We start from the raw sequence: 25,028 nt of genomic DNA on the forward strand, positions 1-25,028 counted from the left end.
TACCATATACTTGGGGCCACCTGGCTAAGCAGGCTCCACTAGCAAAAGCCCCGCACTTGACCACAGCTACCAAGATGGTGTGGCCTCACCCAAGAAGCCAGGGTGCTGCCCTTGGCATCTAGTACAATGGAGCTGCAGCATCCAAGGGATTGACCTTGTACTCCAACTGCAGGCTTCACCCACAGCTTCCAGCCCAGCATGTAGGGATGGGCCCTTTCATGGTGCTTGCTAGCCTCCCAGAACCTGAACACCCCAGGAATCATTTGTAGAAAGAAGTACCCTGAGCTCAGGCAGAGCCAGCTGGTAATGACCTTTTGGCCAGCCAGCCAGACACCCACCCACCCTGACCCCTGCACAAAGGTAAGGCACATCACAGAAAGCTCCTTTCTATGATGCTCACAGAGGCTTTGGGCCACTGGGATATGGAGAAGATGGCGCAAACACAGGGGCTTTCATGGGCAGTGAGTGATAGGCTTTTAGGCTCAAAATGTTCACGGAAAGGCTGAAAAAAATGCTACTGCAAAATACCAAATCATCTCACTCATCTGTGGTAGATCACAACAAAATAAGGAAATAGACATATTGAAAGTGAGAAGCCTTTGGCCTTGGATTATAAAACTGAGATTATCTAGAAATGGGAGAAAAAGAACAGAGTGACAGTACAGCAGGCAGGGAGCTTCCCTTGTACACAGCCAACTTGATTTGATCCCTGACATCCCATATGGTGCCCAAGTCTACCAGGAGTAATCCCGGAGAGCAGAGTCAGGAGTAAATTGAGCACTGCCAGGTGTGGCACAAAAAGCAAAACCAAAGAAGTGGGGAGTAGAGAGAGAGAGAAATGAACAGGCAAACTAGAGACAGAAGCAGAGGGTCCCAGGGAATTTTGGTAATAGTGGAGGTGTAGTAACTTTCTACATCAGAACTAGAAATGTTAACTATTATAAACTTGTTGCTTTAACTATAATTAAAAAAAAATAAAACAGTAGAAGAAAAAAAAAACAGTCCATTTCCCACTACAGTTCAAAATGGTATCAAAAGCCTCAATATCATTTCCCAGAAGAACCAAGAAAGTGGGAGATCCATGCTATGGACCAGCACTTGGCCTCCAAGAGGAAGGATTTCTAATACCCACCACCACACAGATAAAGATAAAGATAAAGGCCCTCACAGATAATCCTTGAAAACATAACACTGAAATAAGCCAACACAGCAGGGCAAATATTCTATGGCTCCTCTGGAGGCACCTGGAATAGTCAAATCCTAGGAACCAAAGGTAGAATGGAGGGGTTAAGGACTGAGAGCGGAGTTAGAGAGTTTATTGGCTTTTTTTCCCCTCATTTTAAGCATTGTGATTTTCAATACCACTAATCATTCCCTACTCCCCTCTACTTTATTGTTTAATGTGTTAGAGTCTCAACCTGGCATGAAAAAAGTTTTGGAGATAGTGGGGGGTGAAGGCTGCCCCACCATGAGCATTGAATGGTTGATGACACTGAATCACACACTGAAAAATGGCTAACGTGGCAGCTTTTTGTATTATATATATGTTACCACAATGAAACAAAAAAAAGTTTTTTTAAAGTGCTTAGAGCAACAAGTCTTGAAAAGACTCAATACTTAGAAGGAACTGCTACCCCTAGCTTGTAGGGACCACTGGCCCCCACGCAGGGGAAGGACGGGAATAAAGGTGTGGAGAGGGTTATGCTTCCCTCACATGTGTCCAGCTCTGTGCTGGGCAGGATTTGTCACAAAGGGGTTGTGGACACCACAGACACCACAGCCTGCGTCCAAGTGGAGAAGAAGTGGTCCCCACCTCCAGAGCTGAAATGCAGGGAGGTGACCCAGTCGGGTGGCCTCCGAAGATGGCCCAGTGAACCCTGCTGGAGGATGGAGAGTAAAGACAGCAAGAAGTACAAGCTCTCAGAACTGTCTAGCACAGTCTCCAAGAGACAGGGAGGCACACGCCCCCCACCCCCCGGGAGCATTATCGCAGGAGCTGGAGTGTGGAATGTTCACGTGTGCGCTAATTCATCAGTGCACCAGCAGAATGTGGGGTTTCCAGAAAGGAAATTCTCCTCAGCTTTGAAAGGGGGAGATTCTGGGGATGGAGAGCTAGTACAGAGGTTAGGGCGCTTGCCTTGCATACAACCAAAGTCAGTTCAATCCCCAGTACCACATAAGGTTCCCCACACATGACCAGGAGTGCAGACCTGAGTGCAGAGCCAGAGTAAGGCCTGAGCACAGCTGGGAGTGCCCTTCCTAGGACCCTTCCCTCCCCCCAAAAAATGTATTTTTAATGTATTTTTTTCTAAACAAAAGGAGGAGTTTCTGGAAGGTGCTGTGAAATGGCTGGACTTTGAAGGCACGGCTATAACAGGGATAAGAGATTCGGGGAGGGTATGAGGCGCTATTGTTATTGTTTAATGGGTACAGGGCTTCAGTTGGGGAAATCAAAGCATTCTGGAGAGACACATGAATGATGACCACCATATCCTATGAATGTACTGAATTCCAATCGCTAAGCTCCACATTTGAAAATGGGGCAGGTGGTAAATGGCACATCCTGTGTACTTTACCACCATTTTTTTTCCTTTTCAATTCTTTTTTTTTTTTTCAATTTTTATTAGTGAAACACCATGAGGTACAGTTGTAGACTTACAAATTTTTGTGCTTGGGTTTCGATTATACAATGATCAAATACCCATCCCTCCACCAGTGCCCATTTTCCATCACCATGGATCCCAGTATCCCTCCAACCCCCATCCCCCCCACCCCACCCCCCGCCTCTGTGGCAGGGCATTCCCTTTTGTTCTCTCTCTTCTTTTGGGTGTACCACCATTTTTAAGGTCCAGCTGCCAGATGGTGAAGACACAGGTGGTGGGGCCAGGGTCTCATGGCTATTGTCTGGGAGAAGCAGCAGCAGCAGCAAGAGGTGCAAGATAGAGCTTGAGTTCTTGAGGGGCACCTGGGGTGATTTGGGATAGGGAGCGATCACCTAGTGAGGGTGGGAGTGTTCAGGACCAGAGCAGGTATTACAGGCTGTTTTCTGCCCATGAAGTAGGTGACAGATGCACTGTAAGAAGGGGTGGGACACCTTCAGATTCTGCACACAGTCTCTTGCTAATCATGGTGGCCAAGAATTACAAGCTCCATGTTTCCAGACATCACGTTAAAATGCCCTTCAGACAGAGAAGTGCTAGAAATCTGAAGCATCAGGAAAGCCCATCGAAAGGCAGCAGCAAGTGAATGAAGCAAAAATACTGTTGGTGGGGAAAACAAGGGCTAGGAGGTCTGGTCAGTGGTTAGATCTACCACCGGGATGTGGTGGGTGGAGGAGCAGGGAGGGGGTAGGTAAGATAGAGAAGGGACCCATATGACAATAATAGGTGGAACTTGTTACACTGGACAAGAACCGAGTGTTAAATGCAGGTAAAGGGATATACGTGATAAGCTTTCAGTATCTGTATTGCAAACTACAGTGCACAAAAGGGGTGGGGGGAGAGAGAGATAGAGAGAGAGAGAGAGAGGTGTCTGCCATAGAGGCAGGCTGGGGGGGGGTGGATGCTAGGAGAGAACCTGGGGACACTGGTGCTGGGAAACTGGGAAATGTATGCTAGTGGAGGGATGGGTGTTGGAACATTGTATGACTGAAGCCTAATCATGAACAGCTTTGTAAGGGTCTATCTCACAGTGATTGCATTTTAAAAACTTTAATTTAATTTAAAAAAAGAAAAGGAAAAAATAACCCTGGTAGGGATGGAGCGATAGTAGAATAGATGGGTCCTTCCTTGCACCCAGCCAACTTGGGTTCGGTCCCCAGCACTTCATACAGTTCCCTGAGCACTGCCAAGAGTGATCCTTGGGTGCAAAGCTAGGAATAATCCTGAGTACTTCTGGGTGTGGCTCAAAGAAACAACAACAACATCAAAAATACCCCTGGCTTTTGTGGAAGGAAGGCCACTTTCCTTCCTTGCATAGGGACCCCTAACAGAAAAGGAAGGTAGACTCTGATGATTGCCCTGACTCATGCCCATACACCTCAAGAGCCCTGCAGCTGTCACTTCCTTCCCTCTTCTTGTTACCCTTATCTCCATCTTTCTAAATCCTGAAACTTCACTTTCTGGGAAACAGAAGCCAGGAAGAGGCAGTGGGAGGTGGGTACACTGGCTGTGATGGGCTGTACGCCGTAGGGGTCGCCTTTAAACTCAACAGGACCATTAGTACTTGGGAAGGTACTCTCAGTGACAGAGTGCTAATATCCTTCATTTATAAAGAGCACAAACACTTTTACCACCCATCCCCCAAATAACAGGAAAACAGAAAGCAGTTCAGGGTCAGACAGAGATGTCTAAGGCCAGGACCGTATTCCTGACATTCAGAAGCCCTGGGTTGAATCCCTGGTTATGACCCCCAGCACAACATCATCCTCTGACCACTGCTGGGGGCAACTCTCAAGTATCACCGGGTGTGACCCCAAAAGCAAAAAAAAAAGCAATTAAAAGCAATTCAGGGGGCTGGCAAGAGAGCATAAAAGACGGCTTGACTTGCATTCCGCTGACCAGGGTTTGATCACTGCCACCCTACATTGTGGTCCCCTCAGCATCAACAGGAGTGATTCTAGCTCTTAGAACAAGAAGTAAGCCTGAGCACTGTTGGGGGTGGCCCAAATACAAACAAAATTCTGTTAAATACTTGCGTAATGATACTTTTAAAAAAATATTACCAGGATTATATGAAAATAAACCTCAAACTTTTCTGGCAGGATGGAGAAACTGGGACAGATTTTGCATGCAGCCAACCAGGATTCAATCCCTGGCACCACATATTCCCCCTAAGCCTACCAGGAATAATCACTGAGATCAGAGCCAAGAGTAATCCCTGAGCAACATGGGGTGTGGCCCAAAACAACAACAAAATTGCCAGGTTCAGAGGGTGCTGGAGAGATAGTACAGCAGATGGGGCACTTGCTTTGCATGCAACTGCCTTGGGTTCAATCTCCAGCATCACTTAAGCCCCAAAGCGTCTGGCTAGAGTCAGAGAAGTGCCTAGAAGATAGAAGAGAGGGAAGGAAACCCCTGGGGAGAAGGGGAGGACCTGGCAGGAAGGGAGAGAGGGAAAGACAATAGCAGCTCTTGAGTTTTCAGCTGATAGAGCCCAGGGAAGCAGGTTGAAATCCAAGTGGAGACCTAGGAGATGCAACTGACAAGAAAATAGCACATTTGAGATTAAAGACCAGGGACTTGGTCTTGTTTTTAGAGAAAGGCATCCATTCCCAGCACCTCAAACAACATGCAGCGTGTAGTAAGTGTTCAATAAATATGTGTTTAATGAGTTAAATCTGCAAAGGGAAGGACATGAATAATCACACTAGAGTCTGAAAAATGAACAGGACAGAAAGTTAACGCAGATGACCAAATTCTGTCGTAAGCAAAGCTCCTTCTTCACAGGTGGCCTATCCAAAATATCTCCCATGGCCCACGTATGGCAGTTTTACTAACAGACACAAGAACAAGGGAATGATGATTCATTAACAGCCTCTACCCTGAAGCCCTAAGACAGGGAAGCCAAACAGTGCCCCCAGAGTGCAGCCCACAGAGCTCCTGGTCTATTTTGAGAAGCAAGTCCTGAAATTACATCCCAGGCTGGAATGCCCAGGAACAACTGCAAGGAGGGTGAGGCCAGCCAGGCGCATGCACTGGGGCTGCTCAAGGGAGCCCCACACACGGCAACGGGCCTCTCGCCTCTCGCCTCTCGGTAGCAGGACAAACACTTCTTCCCTAGAGGAGGTTGATTGATCTCACGTTCTCTGCCTGCCATTCCTTTGGGGATTCTTTTTTTTTTTCTCCAGAAGTACCTAAACCTGGGCTCCTCCTCTACAGAGCCTGTTTCAATAGTGAGCAACCTGGGAGGGGCTGGAGAAATAATACAAGGATTAGCGTGCTTGCCTTGCAAGGAGTTCAATCCCTGGCATCCCACAGAGCCTCCTGGGCACTGCCAGAAATGATCCCTGAGCACAGAGCCAGAAGTAAGCCCTGAGCACTGACAAGTAAGCTCTGAGCACTGCCCGTGCACACACATGTGCATGCACACACACACACACACACACACACACACACACACACACACACATAAATTCTTTTTAACATAATTCTGATATGCAGCCAGCATTGAGGATCCCAGCTAGATGAGCCGTTCGCCTAGGTCTAAAAGTAACAGCTCCATCCCTAAGCATCAATCCAGCTGAAATGGCAGCACAGAGACCTGCTGGGGGAGGCAAGTTAATTTCACCTTTCACCCCAGATCACTTGCATCTCTCTAAGAGGTGGTGCTAAAGGCCGAGTCTCAGGTCACTTAGCACCAGCTGCATCACCCCTTCTCTGGAGGGGACCCAGAAATCTGTCTTCCAGGCAATATTTTGCAGGAGATTCATGGGCCCAGAAAAGCCTAGGAAACAGGGATTCAGAGTGGGTGTGGTGCTCCAGGTACATCGGAACTGCAAACACAGGCAGAGCCAGAATGGACACAAAACCACCAAGCACCTCTGTGCACCTGGTGAGGACAAGCTGTAGCTGCTCTCAGCATCATGGCTTCCTGAGCAAGGAGCAAGTGCAGGCTGCTGGGGGAGTGCACCAGTCACTCCAGAAGGTGCCATGCCTCTGGGAACCAGAGACTAATGATCAGAGAATCCTGGGTGCCTTCCCAGAGAAGGTGTGGGCACAGCCAGGCCGAAGAGGTGGTGATCTTTCATTCTATTTCGGTTTGGGAAGGAGATTGTCAATGGAAAGATATAGTGCACCATGGCAAAAGATGGGGCGCTCAGAGGCTGAGAGTCAGAGTAGGTGCGGCCACTGCACCCACGTGCCAGTGTGTCTGCACTACACTGTGTCACCTGCCTGGCACAAGGGCACTGTTCACTAGAGCACTTGGCAGTTCCTGACCCACCCACTAACCTGGCTGCCGCATCCACTCCCCCAGGTTTCATTTTCTGGTCCACAGGGTAGGAACAGTTAGTAGCTCTCCTAGTATGTTCCAGAACCAGGGAAGAGCTATGATTCCTTAGAAGAGTCCCAGATCATCCGAGGAACCTGGGCTGGGGTAGGTCCCCAGATTCAGAATCCTTAGGGAACTTCCTTCCCGGCTGCAGGTGACCCTGCAATGTCTAGACAGGAATGGCTGCAGCAGAATTTAAAGATTGGAAATTGAGGCTTTGTCCTGAACTTGTTTTTTAGGAATGTCATGATTAATGCAAATAGCCAAGCATTTCCAAAAATTTCAAGACACTTTTCAAACAATAGACTGCAAACTGTCCCATGATCAAAAAAAGTCACATTCTCACTTTGCCAAATTATTATGTCTTTCATCTAAGCTTGTAATTATTATGTATTTGGGTGGGAGGCTTGGGGAACAGAGGGAGATCATGGGTCAGAGCTAAGGGTCCTCTTGTGATCTCTGCAGTTTTCTTTTTTTGGGGGGTCACACCCGGCGATGCACAGGGGTTATTCCTGGCTCATGCACTCAGGAACCACTCCTGGTGGTGCTTGGGGGACCATATGGGATGCTGGGAATCGAACCCGGGTCGGCTGCATGCAAGGCAAACACCCCATCCTCTGTGCTATCGCTCCAGTCCTATCTCTGCAGTTTTCATACCTCAGGGAAACACCAGCTGCTTATCAATCTATACTGAAGTATCTTTAATGACACGGAATTGAATTGGGGGAGGCCATACCCAGTGCTTCTCAGGACTTACTCCTGGCTCTGTGCTCAAGGATCACTCCTGGTGGGCTCAGGGGACCATATGGTGTAGAAAGGATCAACCCAGGGTGGGCTGTGCACAAAGCAAGCACCTTACCCCCTGTACTATCACTCTTGCTCCATATAGATATTTTTAAACTGCACAAGACCATAGCACATGCCTCGTGGTAAGAAGAAAGCCTCTCTCTTCTTATTTATCTTTCTTTGCAGAACTGGGGTCCTGACTCACAGCCATTGTTTCTTCTCTGAAATTCGACAGATTCTTCCTCTTCCCTTTCCCCCTCCCGAGACACCTCCTCCCGTGGGAATGTCTGCCTTGAAGCGGGTTAGGGTGATTGCTGATAAGGGAGGAGGGTGTCCTTTGTTATCCCACAGAACCTCCTCACTAAGCAGCATAGGGAGGCTTTAGGGGCTTCTTTACATTTGGAATAGCACCCTTAGAAACCCTCAAAATTCCTCCTGTCAGGACCTTGTCCGTCCTAGTCTACCTGTTCCTTTTCCTCCCAAGTGAGAAGTAGATTCCATAAGGCTGGTGTTGCCGAAAGATGGCAAATGAATGAATGAATGAATGAATGAATGAAATAGACGCAACTTTCAAAGGAACCTGGAGAGGCCCCGCATTTAGGTTCTGCGTTTAAGCGATCCCATTCCTAGCCCCAATCAACACCCACTCTTATCCCTATTGCCCCGAGGTATTTTGGTTTGGGTTTTTTGTTTTGGGGTCTTTTTGGGGTTTTTGTTTTCAGTTCATCTGGAATGGGTCTTAGAATCTACGGACCTTGTCGCTCTCCAGACTTTTAGAGCACAAGGCCACGGCGAGCAGTTCCCGCTCCCCGCCCCTCTGCAGAAGCCTGCGCTGAGGTTTCTGTCGGATACCGGGACAGGCAGGGCACCCCGACAGACAGACGAGAGGCGCGGGCAGGCGCCGGGCGCAGCGGCCACACGGGCTCTCACCTCGGAACGTCAGGCTGGCCACCGGGTCGCTGCGCCGGTCCTTCTTCACGCTGGGGAGATCGCTGGCCCTCACCAGCAGGCAGCACAGCATGGTTGAGCCGCCCCGGGCAGCACACGGGCCCCGGCACCACCGAGCAAGGACCTGCCTCGGCCACGCCAAACGGGAGCGTCGCCCTCGCTGCTGCCCCAGGAAGAAGTCGCCAGGGCAAGGGAGAGGCCCTCTCTCGGAAGACACCGGACACCCTCGGGGCGGACCCTCCTCTCCCGCCCCTGCCCGCCGGGACCCGCCCTGCCCGTGGTGTCGGGGCGGGACAGGGGTCAGATGGGCGCCAGCGGGGGCGCTGGGCAGCGCTCGCCGCTTGCAAAGGACGCGCCAGACCCCACCGCGGGGCGCGCGGCTCAGTCGTCGGGTCCTGCTGCGGGTGGGCGCTCAGCGCGCGCTCGGGGAATAGGGATCAGAGAATAGGCAATAGGGAATAGGCAACAGAGCCGACCCTAGCGCCTACTCGGGACGTCAGGCGGACAGAGGGACGGAGACGCGAAGGAGGGCGGGCAGAGGGCTGGGGGACCGTGGCCGGGGACTGCGAGCGCAGGCGGTCGCAGACGGGGCGCGCCGAGCCTGGAGCCCGGTTCTGCCTTCTCGTGCGGCACTGTGGACCGGCCGGTTGCCCAGCACCGCCAGGCTCCGAGCCCTCGCGAACCCGCCTTGGCTTTCTCCAGAACAGCAGGGGGCCGGAGGTGGAGTCTCGGTCCAAATTGTTCCCCAGAGAGCTGTCCAAGAGAGCCCCTGCAACGTCCTCACTCTCAACGTGGAGGAAAGGCTAAGCGCTCCAGCCTTGAGAGGTAACAGCCCTTAGCACCACCTTGTGTCACATCTGGTTTCCTTCCAGCGGATGAACTGTTTAAGCTGCAGCCCAGGGCTCCTGCTTTCTCCATCCATAGGTCCCCCGTTACTCAGCACTGACCCCAGCGCTGGCTTCCTGCCACCTCCAAAATCCTCACTCAACTCTGTGCACTGGTGACAATGCAACCATTACTTAGTCATCATTCCTCTGTAAAAAAAAACTCACCTCCACCGCTTGTTCTTCAAGCCCGTGTTCTCGCTTGAACACATGTACACGTGTATCTCACTTGCTTCTCTCTGCTTCTGTGTTTGCTTATTACCATTCTGGAGAAGCCTATGTTCTCTCTAGAATACATACCTCTCTCTCTCTCTCTCTCTCTCTCTCTCTCTCTCTCTCTCTCTCTCTCTCTCTCTCTGTCTCCTCACATCTTTAAAATTTTTCAACAAAAAGTACCTGCTTCAACATAAATGGGGCTACATCAAACTAAGAAGCTTCTGCACTTCAAAAGAAAAGTAAAGTAAAGGCCCTCCCGTTGATCATCGATTTGCTCGAGCGGGCCCAGTAACGTCTCCATTGGAGACTTTGTTGTTACTGTGTCTGGCATATCGAATACTCTCGGTAGCTTGCCAGGCTATCCGAGAGGGGCGGAGGAATCGAACTCGGGTCGGCCATGTTGGCTTCGTGCAAGGCAGACGCCCTACCCGCTGTGCTAGAGCCTACAGAATGGGAAAGAATATTTACCCAATACCCATCTGATAAGGGGTTAATATCCAGGATATACAAGACACTAGTAGAATTGTACACGGGAAAAAGCCTCCAACCCCATTAAAAAATGGGGAGAAGAAATGAACAGAATTTTCCTCAAAAAAAGAAATACAAATGGCCAAAAGGCACATGAAAAAAATGCTCCACATCGCTAGCCATCAGGAAGATGCAAATCAAAACAACAATGATATATCATCTCACACCACAGAGACTGGCATACATTCAAAAGAACAAAAGCAACCAGTGCTGGTGTGGATGTGGCGGAAAAGGGACACTCTTTCACTGTTGGTGGGAATGCCCACTAGTCCATCCTTTCTGGAAAACAATATGGACAGTCCTTCAAAAACTAGAAATTGAGCTTCCATATGACCCCACAATAACACTTCTGGGAATATATCCCGAGGATGCAAAAAAAGCACAGTAGAAATGACATCTGTACCTATATGTTCATTGCAGCACTGTTCACAATAGCCCAAATCTGGAAAAAACCCAAGTGCCCTAGAACAGATGACTGGTTAAAGAAACTTTGGTACATCTATACAATGGAATACTATGCAGCTGTCAGGAGAGATGAAATCATGAACTTTGATTACAAATGGATAGACATGGAGAGTATCATGCTAGGTGAAATGAGTCAGAAAGAGAGGGACAGACATAGAAGGAGTACACTCATTTGTGGAGTATAAAACAACATAACATGAGGCTGACTCCTAAGGATAGTAGATACATGGGACAGACAGATAGATTGCTTCATAGCTGGAAGCCTGTCTCATGAGCAAAGGGGAGAAGACAGCTGGAATAGAGAAGGGATAACTAAGGAAAAGATGGCTGGAGGAATCGGTCAGGATGGGAGATGTGTGCAGAAAGTAGATAAAGGACCAAACATGATAACCTCTCAGGGTCTGTATTGCAAACCATAATGCTCCAAAGTAGAGAGAGCTTATGGGGAATCATATCTGCCATGGAGGCAGAGGGAGGGTGGGAAAGGAGGGTTATACCGGGGATATTGGTGGTGGGGAATGTGCACTGATGGAGGGATGGGTGTTTGATCATTGTGTGATTGTAACCCAAACATGAAAGCTTATAACTATCTCACGGTGACTCAATAAAATTAATTTTAAAAAATACCTGCTTCACAAAAAGGAAGAAGGAAGGGAAGAAGGAAGGAAAAGGGAAGGAGAGAGAGAAAGAGGAAAGAAAGAAAGAAAGAAAGAAAGAAAGAAAGAAAGAAAGAAAGAAAGAAATCTCAATTCCCTGATTGGAGATTTTTACTTGGAAGATTCACATTTTTTTTTTCTAATGTGAGGGACATACTCTACCACTGAGCCACATCTGTCCCTTACAAAAATTTCCCCCTTCTGTTCTTTCTGTGTCAGGATTCACTGGTGCCACATGAATGCTCCTAGTTGCAGAGCTTTTAGTTGCAGTATTTGCTGAATTTCACACTCATGGTGTTCACACACAGTGGGCTGTGATGCATTGGAGTTCACACACTTTTTAAAAAAGTATTACTATTATTTGGTTTGCGGGCAGCTCCCAACAATGTTTAGGAATTACTCCTGGCTCAATGCTCAAGGATCACTCCTACTCATATTCAGGGAACCCTGTGCCATATGAGGGGGCGAACTTGGGTCAGCCACATGCAAAACAAGTGCCTTATCCCCTCCAGCCTTTACTTGGTCATTTTTTCTGGGGACTCTGGGGACTACGTCCACCTCTACTCAGTAGGCAGTGCTTACCCAGTAGGCAGCTGCTCAGGCTCAGCAGATCTGAGGGTCCATGCAGTGCTGAACGCACCAAAACCTGAGGGTCTCACCTCAGTGCTGGGTGTCGAATCTGGGGCGTCACTACAATGAGCCACCTCCCCACCAAGGGTGCCACACTTTGCTGTGGCCAGGGGATCCCACTCAGCAGGGCTGCTGTGATGGCACTCAGGCAAGAGTGCTAGTGCCAGGAGAGCAAACCTGCAGCTTCGCCAGTCTCCTGCTTACAAGGAACTCGCTCTACTTACTGCAGCGGCAGCCCAGGACCCAGATCAGCACGTTTATGTGTCTAAACCACAACCCTGGTGAAATTCAACTCTGCCAACCCCATCCCTGGGCTCTCCCCCACTGAACCTGTGGGAGAATAGACAGCTGTGGCCTGAGACCAGGCTCCCCACCCAACTCAGCGTGCCCCTGATGTTACTGGGCAACCACTCTGGGCTCCTGCGGCCACTTCAGTCTCCCTCTCTCCTTTTCATGCTTTTCTCCTCCCAGCCCCACAGCACCCCATGGCCGTCCTCACCCTCCATTTACTCCCGACGTCCTGAGTAGAGAACTTCCTCTGGCCCCAGCCCCCTGAACCCCAGTTGCTTCTGGGCTCAGGTCCTTTTTCCTCTCTCAGTATGACTCACAGGCCCTGAGTTGTTTCCCTGAAGAGACAATGCTCCAGACCGGGACAAGCCCTTCTTCATGGGAATGAAAGAGAAAGCCTCAGTTTCCCTTTGCCAGCTGCTGGGAGTAGTCCCATTTTTGACTGTCCCTATCCTACATTTTTAATGTTCCTGTGAATCCCTCAGCTCTTTCTAATAAAGAGGAATTTAACAATTCCCCAAGACCATAAAATTCCCCCCTTGAACTTGGGCTCACTGGGAGACTAAGATGGTGAGCAACACCTAAAGCAGATGGCCAGACATAAGAAATATAAAGAGCCCAATTTTCGTTGAAAGGGGCTAGGCAAAACATTCCTATCTTTAACTTCCCACATGATCTGTAACACAAAGACCCAGTTTTCCTATAAACACCCCACCCCCACCCCCCACCAAAAAAAAAATGAGCCATAGTTCACTAAGTCCTATGCTAAGTTCCTCCCCACTTAGGGAGTTCCTTTTCCTTTCTCTTCTACTTTCCCATAAACTTTTCTACTTTGTAACTCTGAGTCTGAGCACTTTTATCACTCAATATTTTCATTCCTGAAAACAGTGAAGAATCTGGGAAGCATGGACCAGCACAGGAACCAGCTGTCACCACTCCTGCTTCGAGAGCACAGAGGCATGCAGACCCAGTGAGCACCTGCTCTAGGATCTAGCAGACACTGAGAGAAATGGAGCAGGGAGAGGTGCTGGCTGATTGGGGCTGGACACTGTATCTGCCCGGAGCCCAGACTCCCTCAGGATCCGGTCTCAGAATGATGCCTAGGCCTTAGATTCAATAGGTCTTTCTCCCAGGAAGACTTGTTTGAGAGATGAAACTCACACTTTCAGACTTCCTTGTTTGAATTGGAAAGACGGCAGAGAAGCTAAAGCACTTCCCTTGCACCCAGCTGACTCAGGCTAACCATATGAGATTCCCTGAAACCCTCCAGGAGTGACCCCTGAGCACAGAACCAGAAGTATGCTCTGAGCACCGCCAGATATTGAAATGCCCTTCCCTGCAAGACTGTAGCACTGTAGCACTGTCTTTCCGTTGTTCATCAATTTGCTCAAGTGGGCACCAGTAACGTCTCCCATTGTGAGACTTGTTCTTACTGTTTTGGCATATCGAATACTCCATGGGGAGCTTGTCAGGCTCTGCCGTGCAGGTGGGATACTCTTGGTAACTTGCCAGGCTCTCTGAGAGGGGCGGAGGAATCAAACCCAGGTCGGCAGCATGCAAGGCAAACACCCTACCCACTGTGCTAGCTGTGCTATTGCTCCAGCCCTGCAAGACTACATTGTTAAAATCTCTTTGAGCCAGGATTTCACTTATTTGTCACCTGCAACATCTTTGCTACTGCCCATGACTTTGGTTACCATCAATGTGCGCCATCACCCTTCTCTATATGAGCTTCTTGGAGACCTGTCACCTCTCCACCATCTGGTCATTTCTGGTCCACTATCTACTTTGGTGCCAGAGAAGTAGCTCCAGTGGTAGAGCACATGTCTAGCATATGTAAGCCCCGGGTTCAATTCCTGGCACTCCATGCCTCTCTTGATACACACATACATACATACATGTGTATGTATATGTGTGCATGTATATACATATATACATATATATACATATATATATGGGCTGAAGCGATAGCACAGTCGGTAGGGTATTTGCCTTGCCAACATGGCCGACCTGAGTTCAATTCCTCCGCCCCTCTCAGAGAGCCCAGCAAGCTACCGAGTGTATCTCACCCGCACGGCAAAGCCTGGCAAGCTACCTGTGACATATTCAATATACCAAACACAGTAATGATTGTCACAATGGAGACATTACTGGGCCCGCTCGGGCAACAATGGGAGGACAGTGACAGTGACAGTGATATTGATATATATATACATATATATACATATATATATATTAGGGTATCTTCACCAATAAAAACCCTGGAAATGTCCCTATGCTCTTTGGGGTATAAAGCCCAGATACTTTCTCAGGGAGATACTGGGCTCAGCCCCTCACTCCCTGAGTTCCAGCTCTAGCAGCTTCTCAGTTTCTAGAACACCCTGATTTCTTCTCAGCTCTGAGCTCTGCAGTTCCCTGTGCCTGGAATGGTCTTTCCCTCCCTCTTCCCTATTACTTGGTAGACCCCAGGGAAGCCCTCTCTGGTCTCCTGGTCTAGGCTAACTCCCTCTGGCAAACACCACACACTGTCATTTTCCTGCGTAGGATTGGTCCCCAGCGTCAGGAGCAACTATTCATGCACTTGTTTGTTTACTAGCTGGATCAGGCAGAATCAAGGAGAGACCCAGTCTGCCTCACCCAGCCAGGTACTTAGAGGCAGCCAATGCTGGTCTGCCACGAGCATGCCAGAGTTCTTCTCAATTTACCAGAAGGTGAAATCTGTGTTTTTCAAAGAGGACAGGACTGCCCCCTAGAGGGCATCTTGGATACTTTTGTTTTGTTTTGTTTTGTTTTGCCTTGTTTTGCGGCCATAACTGGTGATACTCTGGGATTACTCCTGGCTCTGTGCTCAGGAATCACTCCCGTTGGTGCTCAGGGGACCATATAGGAGCTCAGGGTCAAACCTGGGTTGACCACAAGCAAGGCAAATGCCCTAACCACTATACTATAGCTCCAGTCCCCTTTTTTGGATACTTAAAAAAAAGAAAAATGATTTAGGCTTCACTCCTCTCAGGACCACTCCTCACCCTGCTTCCTGCTCTAATGGATTAGAAGCAGCACAGGATGTCGGGGAGGAACATAGACCATATGTCCAGAGGAATAATCCTTTTACAAACACTTGGCTACTGTCCAAGGACCAGGGGTTCTACATGCCTACTGTGAAATCCAGAAGAGCTGGTGGCCAGAGCCCTGGACATTTCCTGGGGTCCTATTCCACCCCTCTCCCTGACTTCCCTAGATTGACAGCCCATTCTCAGCCCAGAATTTGTCTCCAATGCAGACCATATCCTGGGCCCGTGCACAAAGGACATGTGTCAGAAAAAAGCAGCTCTCGTGGGCAGTGTCCCCCTCAGAGATGATCTTTCTTTTTGTTTCATAAGAATTTCTCAAAGGAACTTTACCTGGACACACTCCCCATAGCCCCAGCAGGTGAGCTGACTGGCCTATCTCAGTGGTCAGCAAGGGAAGGAGACACCTGTTTCGAAGCAGAATTTGCCAGCCAGCTTGTTTGACTTTAGTTGTCATGTTAGCCGCACTGAGGGAGGGGGAGAGGGTCAGAGTAGATAGAGGTGAGGAGCCCTCCTGACCTGCCCTCCCTTTCACCCCTCCACTGTAGTCCTGGCCAGCGCTGACTGATCTCTCCAGCAAGAGGACAGCTGGGACCAAGGTTGACGCCAAACGCCTTGTTTCCAATGCTGCCACTGGCGCTGCCAGGGCACAGGCTTGTCACTTGTGCCAACACCACACAGTTACTCAGTTTTGTTGCTTGCTGTGTCTAAGTAACAAAAATTTGGAACTTCCCTAGCCATATTGGGAGAGTTCCATTACAACTCTGGAATTACAGTTGCTCTTGGAAGATCAGTGAAGCTGAAAAACACGGCCTCAGTTCTTTACCTAACACCCATCAGCTGGTACCTGTGAACAGGGGACCCCACTGGCCACCATCCATCCCATGTGCCTGTGGAATCCAGAGAATGATGCTTCACAGAGGCAGAGGAGGATCGAACCACACCTCAGAGCTTCCGGAACAGCTCCTGGCACCCAGCGGGTATGGGGCAAACGTGAGAGCTCTCCCAGGCAGGGTTTCATGCTAATGAACCACTCTGAAAAGAGACCCTTGTGCAGGGATCAGAGAAAGAGTGAGTCTGGGGGCCGGAGAGATAGTACAAGGGGTAGGGAGTTTGCCTTGCATGCGGCCAACCCGGGTTCGATTCCTGGCATCCCATATGGTCCCCCGAGCACAGCCAGGAGTAATTCCTGAGTGCAGAGCCAGGAGATACCCCTGAGCTTCGCCAGGTGTGAGCTCCCCCCCCCAAAACAAAGAGTGCATATGACCTGGAGAGATTGGGCGGTATCTCAGGAGTCAGCGGAGTGATTTTTGTTCTAAAGAAGGTCTAGTACTGTCATGAGAGCCTTCTGCTTATAAACGGCTTCTCAGGAAGACAAACCAGAGGACAGACGACAGCATGCCTTGACAGAGAGGGACTGGCAGTTCCCCTCAGCTCACTGTGCCCGTTCGGCTGGGACAGTGGCTGAACCAACAGAGCTGATGGGCAAACATGCCACAGTCTTCTGGATGTGTGGGGTGACTCTATGGTATGTGCCTAATACAAGTTAACTCTCAAAAATTATGATGATAAATATGTGGAGTTATATATAATGACTATATCAGAACCAGCATGTATTTACTGCCAGGTACTATTTCAGGTGTGTTATGTGGTTTAACACAAAAACTGGTGGAGTGGGCAGGCAGGGGTAGCAGGAGGAAAACTGGGGACACCGGCGGTAGGAAATACACACTGGTGAAGGGGATGGATATTGTATGACTGAAACTCTATCATGGAAAACTATATATCTCACAGTAATTCAATTTTTTAAAAATTTCAAATACATAAACTCTTCAGAACATCCCTTCCAAAGCAGGCACTATGGTTATCATAAACACTTTCGAGATCAGAAAACTAAAACAGCATATTTAAGAACTTGCCCAAAGACATAGTTAGGAAGAGCAAAGCTGGCATTCCTAACGCAAGCACTCAGCTAGAGCAGGTCCAGAGTTGCACTCTCTCCCCATCCTATTCCCCGCTACTTGTTGCTTTTATCCCCCTGGACATGGCTATCGAAGAGATTTGAGTAGAAGTCATGGATAATCTTCTCCATTGCCATTCTGGAGGATGTGATGGATCCATCAGGACGTCGGAGAGCAGTCATCTTGGTCTTATAGTTGGCGAAGGACAGGCGGGCGTTACGAATACTTTTCCCGGCTTCTGCCGCATCTACCAGTACTTCTGCTCTTCTCTCTTTGAGGTCTTCCTTGATCCATCTCTGCACTGCTTTGCGAGCTCGGACATTAGCTTGCGGTTGCCTGAGGCATGCGCCAAACCACGCTGGCGAATTAGCTCAAGAGTTTTCTAAAATAGGCGATTTTTTGTGGCTATCTCTCTCTTGGCGTTCCTCGCACATTCATGGAGGTGCTGAACCAGTCGATCGTATTCCTCGTCAATGTTGTCAACAATGGCATCTTCCCATGTTGCCGCAATAGTACCAGAGTTCCCAGTTGGTGGTCATTCTGGGAGTTCTCTTTTTGAACTTTGCAGCCCTTTCTCCCCGCTCTGTGAAGTAGAATTTTGCACGAAGGAGACGGTGGTCCGATCCCGTTCGAAATTTTGGGACAACAGCGACATCAGTCAGGCAAAACCATCGATTGAATATGATGTGGTCTATTTCGTTGTGTAATCGTCCACCGGGAGACTCCCATGTCCATCGTTTAGATTCTGCCTTCTGGAACTGTGAGTTACCATGAATGGTCTTGGTCGACATGATGAACTCAGACAGTCTCTCACCCTGTTCGTTCCATTCTAGGCCATGGGTCCCGATGTGAAGTTCTTCAGCTGATCTTCTCGGTCCTATCTTGGCACTAAAATCACCCACAATGATCTTGTAGAAGGTGTGGTCTTTATAGAACTTCTCTAGCTCCATGTAGAACTTCTCGATTTCTCTTTCATCATAATGAGATGTTGGTGCATAGACAACGAAGATAGAAACTGCAGGCAGTGAGTCACATCTATTCAAATGTAAACGTCCGATTCTGGTTGTTAGTCATTCGAATGAATCAATGCTCTTGGCCAAGTTTGTGTTGACAAGGACACCGACGCCTCCAACACCTCTTTTATCGCATGTTCCGAGGAACAATTCTTCTCCAGTGTCGAAAACGGCATGGTGAGATTTGTGCCTTCTTGTCTCGGTCAGACCAATGATGTAGTACTTGATCATTCGCGCTTGTACCATCAGGTCCTCGATGGATGCATCTGATGCTAGTGTACGTGCATTGAAAGTACAGACGATCATTTTTGTCTTCCTTCGTTGTGGCAGCCTAGGTCGGCCTTGAGATTTTGTCGGCCTCTCCTTTCTCATCCTTCTCAGTGCTGCCATGTCGGTGAAGCCTTCAGGGTCAGGTGAATGAGACCAGTTGTAGTTACTGGTTTTGGCATATCGAATACACAGCGGATAGCTTGCCAGGCTCTTCCGTGCGGGCGGAATACTCTCGGTAGCTTGCCAATCTTTCCAAGAGGGATAGAGGCTTTTGGGGCGACCTCCAATCACCCTTGTAGGTGTTACCATATTTGAAGCCTATCAAATATGGTACGACAATTCCGGAAGATGGATATTTAGTGTTTTATGATGTGTCGCGCGGCCGCAAGCGGCTGCGCGGATCCAGAAAGTGTCCTGGAGTGTGGTGACAGCTGGGTAGTGGAAGTAGTGTCTTGACTTGCCGACATACCAAATTCCACAGGCTGGATATGTCGTTCCCAACGTTCTCCCTTCCGAAATTCGACACGCCATTTCGTCGGTAAAGAAACAAACAGCACCCGGCCCAGACAAGGTCAGACCTGAACACCTGAAGAACCTGCCGTCAGTACTCATCAATACACTGGCTCAGCTCTTCACTCGCTACCTGTCTGAATGCAAGGTTCCGTCCCAGTGGAAAACCAGCAGGACCGTACTACTGTTCAAGAAGGGAGACATCCATGACATTGGCAACTATCGCCCAATCTGCCTATTGTCTGTCATCTACAAGTTGTTCACTTGAGTCATCCTAAATAGGATTGGCAGAACACTAGATGAAGGACAACCATGCGAGCAAGCAGGGTTCCGCAAAGGATTCAGCACCATCGACCATATCCACACGATAACCAAGCTCATTGAGGTTTCTCGGGAGTTCAAGATGCCGCTCTGTTTAACGTTCATTGATTTAAAGAAGGCCTTTGATTCTGTTGAGACGGAAGCAGTCATTGAAGCCCTAGCCAATCAGGGCATTCAAGCCCAATACATCAGGATCCTCCGTGAGCTGTATTGCGGATTCACTACCAGGATCTCACCATTCTACAAAGAAGTGATCGTTGATGTCAAGAGAGGGGTGCGGCAGGGTGATACCATTTCACCAAAACTCTTCAGTGCCACCCTCGAGAACATCATGCGATGACTGGAATGGGAAGGAATGGGAGTGAAGATAGATGGTTGGCAACTACACCACCTCCGCTTTGCTGATGACATTGTTTTAATAACACCAAACATCAGCCAAGCGGCACAAATGCTGGCCGACTTTGACCGTGAGTGTGGAAAGGTAGGACTATAGCTGAATCTTACGAAGACAATGTTTATGAGAAACAGCCTTGTTCCTGACGCCCCATTCGCTCTCAATGGAACGACCATCTCCGAATGCAACAGCTATGTGTACCTAGGTTGAGAGGTCAACATGACAAATGACCTGGCACCCGAGCTGCGCAGGAGGAAGAGAGCGGCTTCTTCGCCTTCAAGAACGTCGAAGAAATAGCTAAGAGGATGAAGAACCTCCGGCTCCGGGCACATCTCTTTGATTCCACTGGTCTTCCTGCATTAACATATGCCTCAGAGACCTGGGCCCTACGCAAACAAGATGAGAACGCTATTCAGGTCTCCCAAAGAAGAATAGAAAGAGCTATGCTTGGAATATCACGTTTCACTCAAATGAGAGAAAGAATTCTCTCATTTGAGTTCTGACATCAAGAATCAGGGACGCTGTCTCATTTGCCAAGGTGTCGAAAACCAGATGGGCTGGTCACGTAATGAGATTTAAAGACGACCGCTGGACTAGAGCTGTTACGACTGGATTCCACGGGATGTCAAAAGACTGCGTGGCCGCCCACCTTCCAGGTGGTCAGACTTCTTCGTCAAGATCATGAACGATCGGTTTGAGGCCCTTCATGTTCCCGGAGCGAACAGATGCCATTGGGCTACACTAGCACGCAACAGGGACAAATGGAGACGTTACTGGCGCCCGCTCGAGCAAATCGACGACTAACGGGAAGTTAAGTGATTAAGTGATTATCCCCCTGGAATGTGGCCAGGGCACCAGCTATCTGCACTCCAGAATATCTCCACCCTACTTCCCCCAGGCCTCGCTAACGTGGGGCCCACAGCTACAGTGCCTCCTTGATACTGATTTCTCAGCCCCTGAGGAGTCACCACAGTCCTGCTGGGCATCTCATATATAGCCTGGCATGAAAAACTGTTCAGAGGTGACTGACTAGTCCCCTGAGGCCCAGAGAGGGTGATGCCAAAGGTCAGAGACTCCCTGAGACAAGAAAGGCCCCATCAGAGCAGAGAAAGAGTGTGAGGAGTCTGGGCCTGCATGGGAAAGGGGATGATGGCAGAAGGGATGACATGAGCCCCCACGGCAGGGAATAAAGGGGAAACGTGCAGGCAGACTGGGCTCTGGGCTTCAAACTGCCCCTGCTTCTTTTTCTGCTCACAACTGGAGAAGCAGAGGACCAGTCAGAGGGAGAAAGAGAGAGAGAGCAGCTACAGGCTGGCTCTGGAGTCAACTCCACCACTGACCCGGCCCCATGCTGCCCTTCCTCATGTGGGGAACGGGCTGCTCACCACTCCCCAGATGGGCGCTACAGAAGAGGGCTCAGCGGCTGCTACTCATTTCACCTGGAACCTGCTCGCTCCTACTAGTTGGGTGTACTTTACAGCCATGCCCACCCCTTAGTGCGGCATGGTATCAGTTAAATCTCTTTCATAGGACTTTAAAGAAACAGCATCTGCCAGAGAGATAGCAGAGGGGCTAAGGATCTTGCCACGCACACAGCCAGCCACCCTGGCACCAACAGTATCTCTGAGTTGTGCCAGGAAGCAGAACAGAGTCAGGAACAGCCCTCTAAGAACTGCTAGATATGGCCCAAGAACCACCACTGCCCCCCACCCCAATTTGGAATTAAAAGTGAGGGCCAGAGAGATATAGCACAAGGGTCAAGGCACTGGCCTTGCACGCAGCTAACTCTAGTTTAATCCCTGGCACTGTGTAGGGTCCCTTGAGCCCTGCCAGGAGTGATTCCTGAGTGCAGAGCCAGGAATAAAGACCAGAGCATAACAGAGTGTGGCCCCCAAAACAAAAATAAACATAAAGAAATAGCATATGTGAAAATGGTAGGAAAGCTCATTTTCTATTTTTGTGATACTCATTATCAGCTAAAATTTTATTAGGGGTGGGAGGGATACTGGGATCCGTGGTGGTAGGAAATGGGCACTGGTGGAGGGATGGGTATTTGATCATTGTATAATTGAAACCCAAGCACAAAAATTTGTAAGTCTGCAACTGTACCTCATAATGTCTCACTAATAAAAAAAATTATTAGGGGTTGGGGTTGTCCCTCAAGCAGTGTTCAGTGGCCTGGGACCACTCCTGGTGATACTTGGCTCAGTGCTGCTCAGGCCCAGCAGTACTGGGGGTAGGTATCACCAGGCTCCACAGGCTAAAAATGTGCTCCGCTCCCCCCCCTTTTTGCTTTTTGGGTGACACCCGGCAATGCACTGAGGTTACCCCTGGCTCTGCACTCAGGAATTACTCCTGGCGGCGCTTAGGGGACCATATGGGATGCTGGGAATCGAACCCAGGTTGGCCACGTGCAAGGCAAATGCCCTACCCGCTGTGCTATTTCTCCAGCCCCAAGTGTGCTCCGGCCCTTTAAGCCATCCCCAACCCCCAGCCTAAATGCACATTCTCTGGGCATGAGAGCCCTCCTTCTTTGGGTCACTGGTCTAAATCTGAGCTGTTTCCAGGCTGCCATCCCCCATTCTGACCCAGCCCTCTGTTGGGTCCCGGGAGCACGGCCCTATGGTATCCTGGCTCAGGCCCAGTGTGCCTGGCTGTGGGCAGGACACAGAATGCTTCCCAAAGCACTTTCTCACTTGTGAGCTATGAGTGCTGAGAACAACTGAGGGCACTGATGGGGGAAGGGCATACTTTGGCCACTGTGTCACCTGGGGAGGACCCTTCCCTTCTCTGGGCCTGCTTGCTCATCTGGAGAGGGAATTCTAGACCACCCTCTGGCCTCACCCTCCGGTGCTGTGGGAGCAGGGAATGGAATTTCTGCACTGGAGCTGTAAGGGGTGTGTCTGGATATTGCTCTCAGATAGCCAGAGGTGGGGCTGGTCAACTCAGGTTCGATTCCCAGCATCCCATATGGTTCCCCCCCACCCCCCAGCATCACCAGGAGTAATTCCTGAGAGCATGAGCCAGGAGTAACCCCTGTGCATTGCTGGGTGTAACCCAAAATAATAATAATAATAATAATAATAAAATTAAAAAAGATAGCCAGAGGCAAACTTTCGTGAGCCCCCAACCTAAAGGGCATGGGAAGGCCAGGTCCCAACCAGCTGGCCAGGGAACACCTCCGGAAGAGGCTGTGCTCTGCGTAGCGAGTCCCTGAGAGCCGAGTCTATGTAATCATTCACCAGCCTGGGCCTGGCCAGGACAGTGAGGCTGAGCAGGCCTGCCGGCACACAGAGGCCAAATTTGGACATGGGCTAAGTCAGAGGCGGCTGATGCATGAGGTGGACTGTGGCCAGGCCAGGCAGGAGGGACTGCATTCCCCAGGGCTGGCTGGCTCGAGCAGGGGGTCCCAAGCCTGCCCTCTCTGCAGCCTGGGAAGCACCATGGTCAGCAGACAGCCTGCTTCCCTTCTCCTCAGGACAGGGGAGTCCCCACACCCCAGGAGCCAGGTCAGAAAGGGCAGGACTGACCACAGGCAGAAGGTGGGACTGGCTCAGGGACAGGGCTGTAGGATGGTGGGGGAGCCACCCCGCCTCTCCCAGATAGTCCCTGGGACAGAAATAGCAGCTACAGGAGAGGAGCCCCCTGGGCTGCACTTCCTGTGGGTAAAGCAATCTGGATGGGAGCCAGCACCTCCATTCTCTGGGCTTCTTTCCTGCCTCCTGCAGGCATTGGGGGCTGGCGGGGCGGGGAACCAGGAAGTCTGGGATAGGAAAGAGCACAGTGAGGGAGGGGGCTGAGGTCAGGGAAGGGAGAGGGAAATATGGCCAAAGGCTAAGGAGACCAGTCCCTGGGCACAAAGGCAGTATCTGCATGGTGGCCCCTGTCCGAAGGAACTGAGAGGCAGCGTCCCTGGGGGTGCTGTGTGGACACTGGGCATGCACCACCAGCTCCTTAAAGACAGCTGGGGACCACGTGTGTTTCTGGGTGTGTGCCTGTAGGCCCAGAAAGGGGCAGGAGCCTGTGACGAGGAAAGGGACCGGCTGGCGCCTGGCAGGGCCCAGGGAGGCTGGGATGTAGGTAGATTCAAAATCACGTTGCTGTCCGCTGAGCTGGGAGGCTGGGGGCAAGGGCCAGGGAAGCTGGGGGCACTGGTTCCCACTCTTGGTCCCTGGTCCTTCTCCCTAGAATGGCTCCAAATCCAATAAAGCCCAGCTGGGACTTGGCCCTGAGTGTCCCGGGAGTATAAGGGATCCTGTCATGACCGAGCCTACCCGCCCAGCTCCAGCAGCGAGCAGAAGCCAGCGGTGCGGCCAGGCCCAGGCGCGGCGACTGGAGCCGAGCTATTATAAATAAGGCAGGTGGGGGACCTGACCTCGTGCGCCGGCAGCCAAGCCCGCTGCCCCCAAAGAACCTTCCTTGAAAGACCCAAAGAAGACAAGTGAGACGAGATTGCCGCCCGGCCTTCCGGGGCCGGGGGAATCTCCGTTCAGCCACGCATCTAGCCTCAGTTTCCCTCTGAGTGCCCCCCTCTAGCCACCACCACCACCCCGCCCCCTGAGCGCAAGTTCTGCCAAGTTCCCAGTCCGGCGCGCGTCGCGATGAGGCACAGCGCGGGGTCCCCACCGCGGGGTCCCCGCTGCCCGCCCGACGGGGTCCGGGCGCCTCCTACCTGCGAACACGGCGGAGCAGTAGGCATCGCTGATGTCGGCGTCCGACGTGTGCACATTCTCGGCGTAGAGGATGAAGACCCGGAGCATGACTCGGCCGGGCAGGGCGCGGGGCGCGCGGGGGAAGGTCGGGCCGGGCGGCGGCGGGCGCGGGCGGGTTCCAGGCGAGCCTGACGGCGGGGACTGAGCCAACCCGCGGCGCGCGCTCGGGAGCCGGGGGCTTCTGCTCCCCTTCCGCCCTCCCCGGGCTCGGCTGGGCTGTGAAATTCAATGCTCCGGCCGCGGACTCTCCCAATGACACGGCGTTTTGCACCTGGCGGGGGTGGGGGTGGGGGACCGGACTGGGCGGCGGCCGCCGGAGCCCCGGGGCTGCCCCAGCGCCGCTACGCCCGCATCCCGCGCCGCCCGCATCGCGCTGGCCCCTCCCCAA

General features: G+C 50.7%; 1 protein-coding gene across 16 annotated transcripts in view; it reads right to left on the reverse strand.

Annotated features, from left to right (window-relative positions):
• Positions 1-24,688, reverse strand: part of DYSF (dysferlin) — a 223,830-nt gene extending 199,142 nt beyond the window's left edge. For 9 of the 16 annotated variants that reach the window (XM_056123866.1, XM_056123861.1, XM_056123864.1 and 6 more), the window contains exon 1: positions 24,601-24,688. In XM_056123866.1, coding sequence (XP_055979841.1) covers positions 24,601-24,688 — 88 coding nt within the window. Of the gene's footprint in view, positions 1-8,706; positions 8,902-24,600 lie in introns of those variants that run through there. The other 7 variants (XM_056123865.1, XM_056123860.1, XM_056123863.1 and 4 more) reach the window with 1 other exon arrangement.
• Positions 24,689-25,028: the final 340 nt, after the last annotated feature.

This window comes from Sorex fumeus, unplaced genomic scaffold (genome assembly GCF_029834395.1).
Source record: "Sorex fumeus unplaced genomic scaffold, SorFum_2.1 ptg000006l, whole genome shotgun sequence".
Lineage (NCBI taxonomy): Eukaryota > Metazoa > Chordata > Mammalia > Eulipotyphla > Soricidae > Sorex > Sorex fumeus.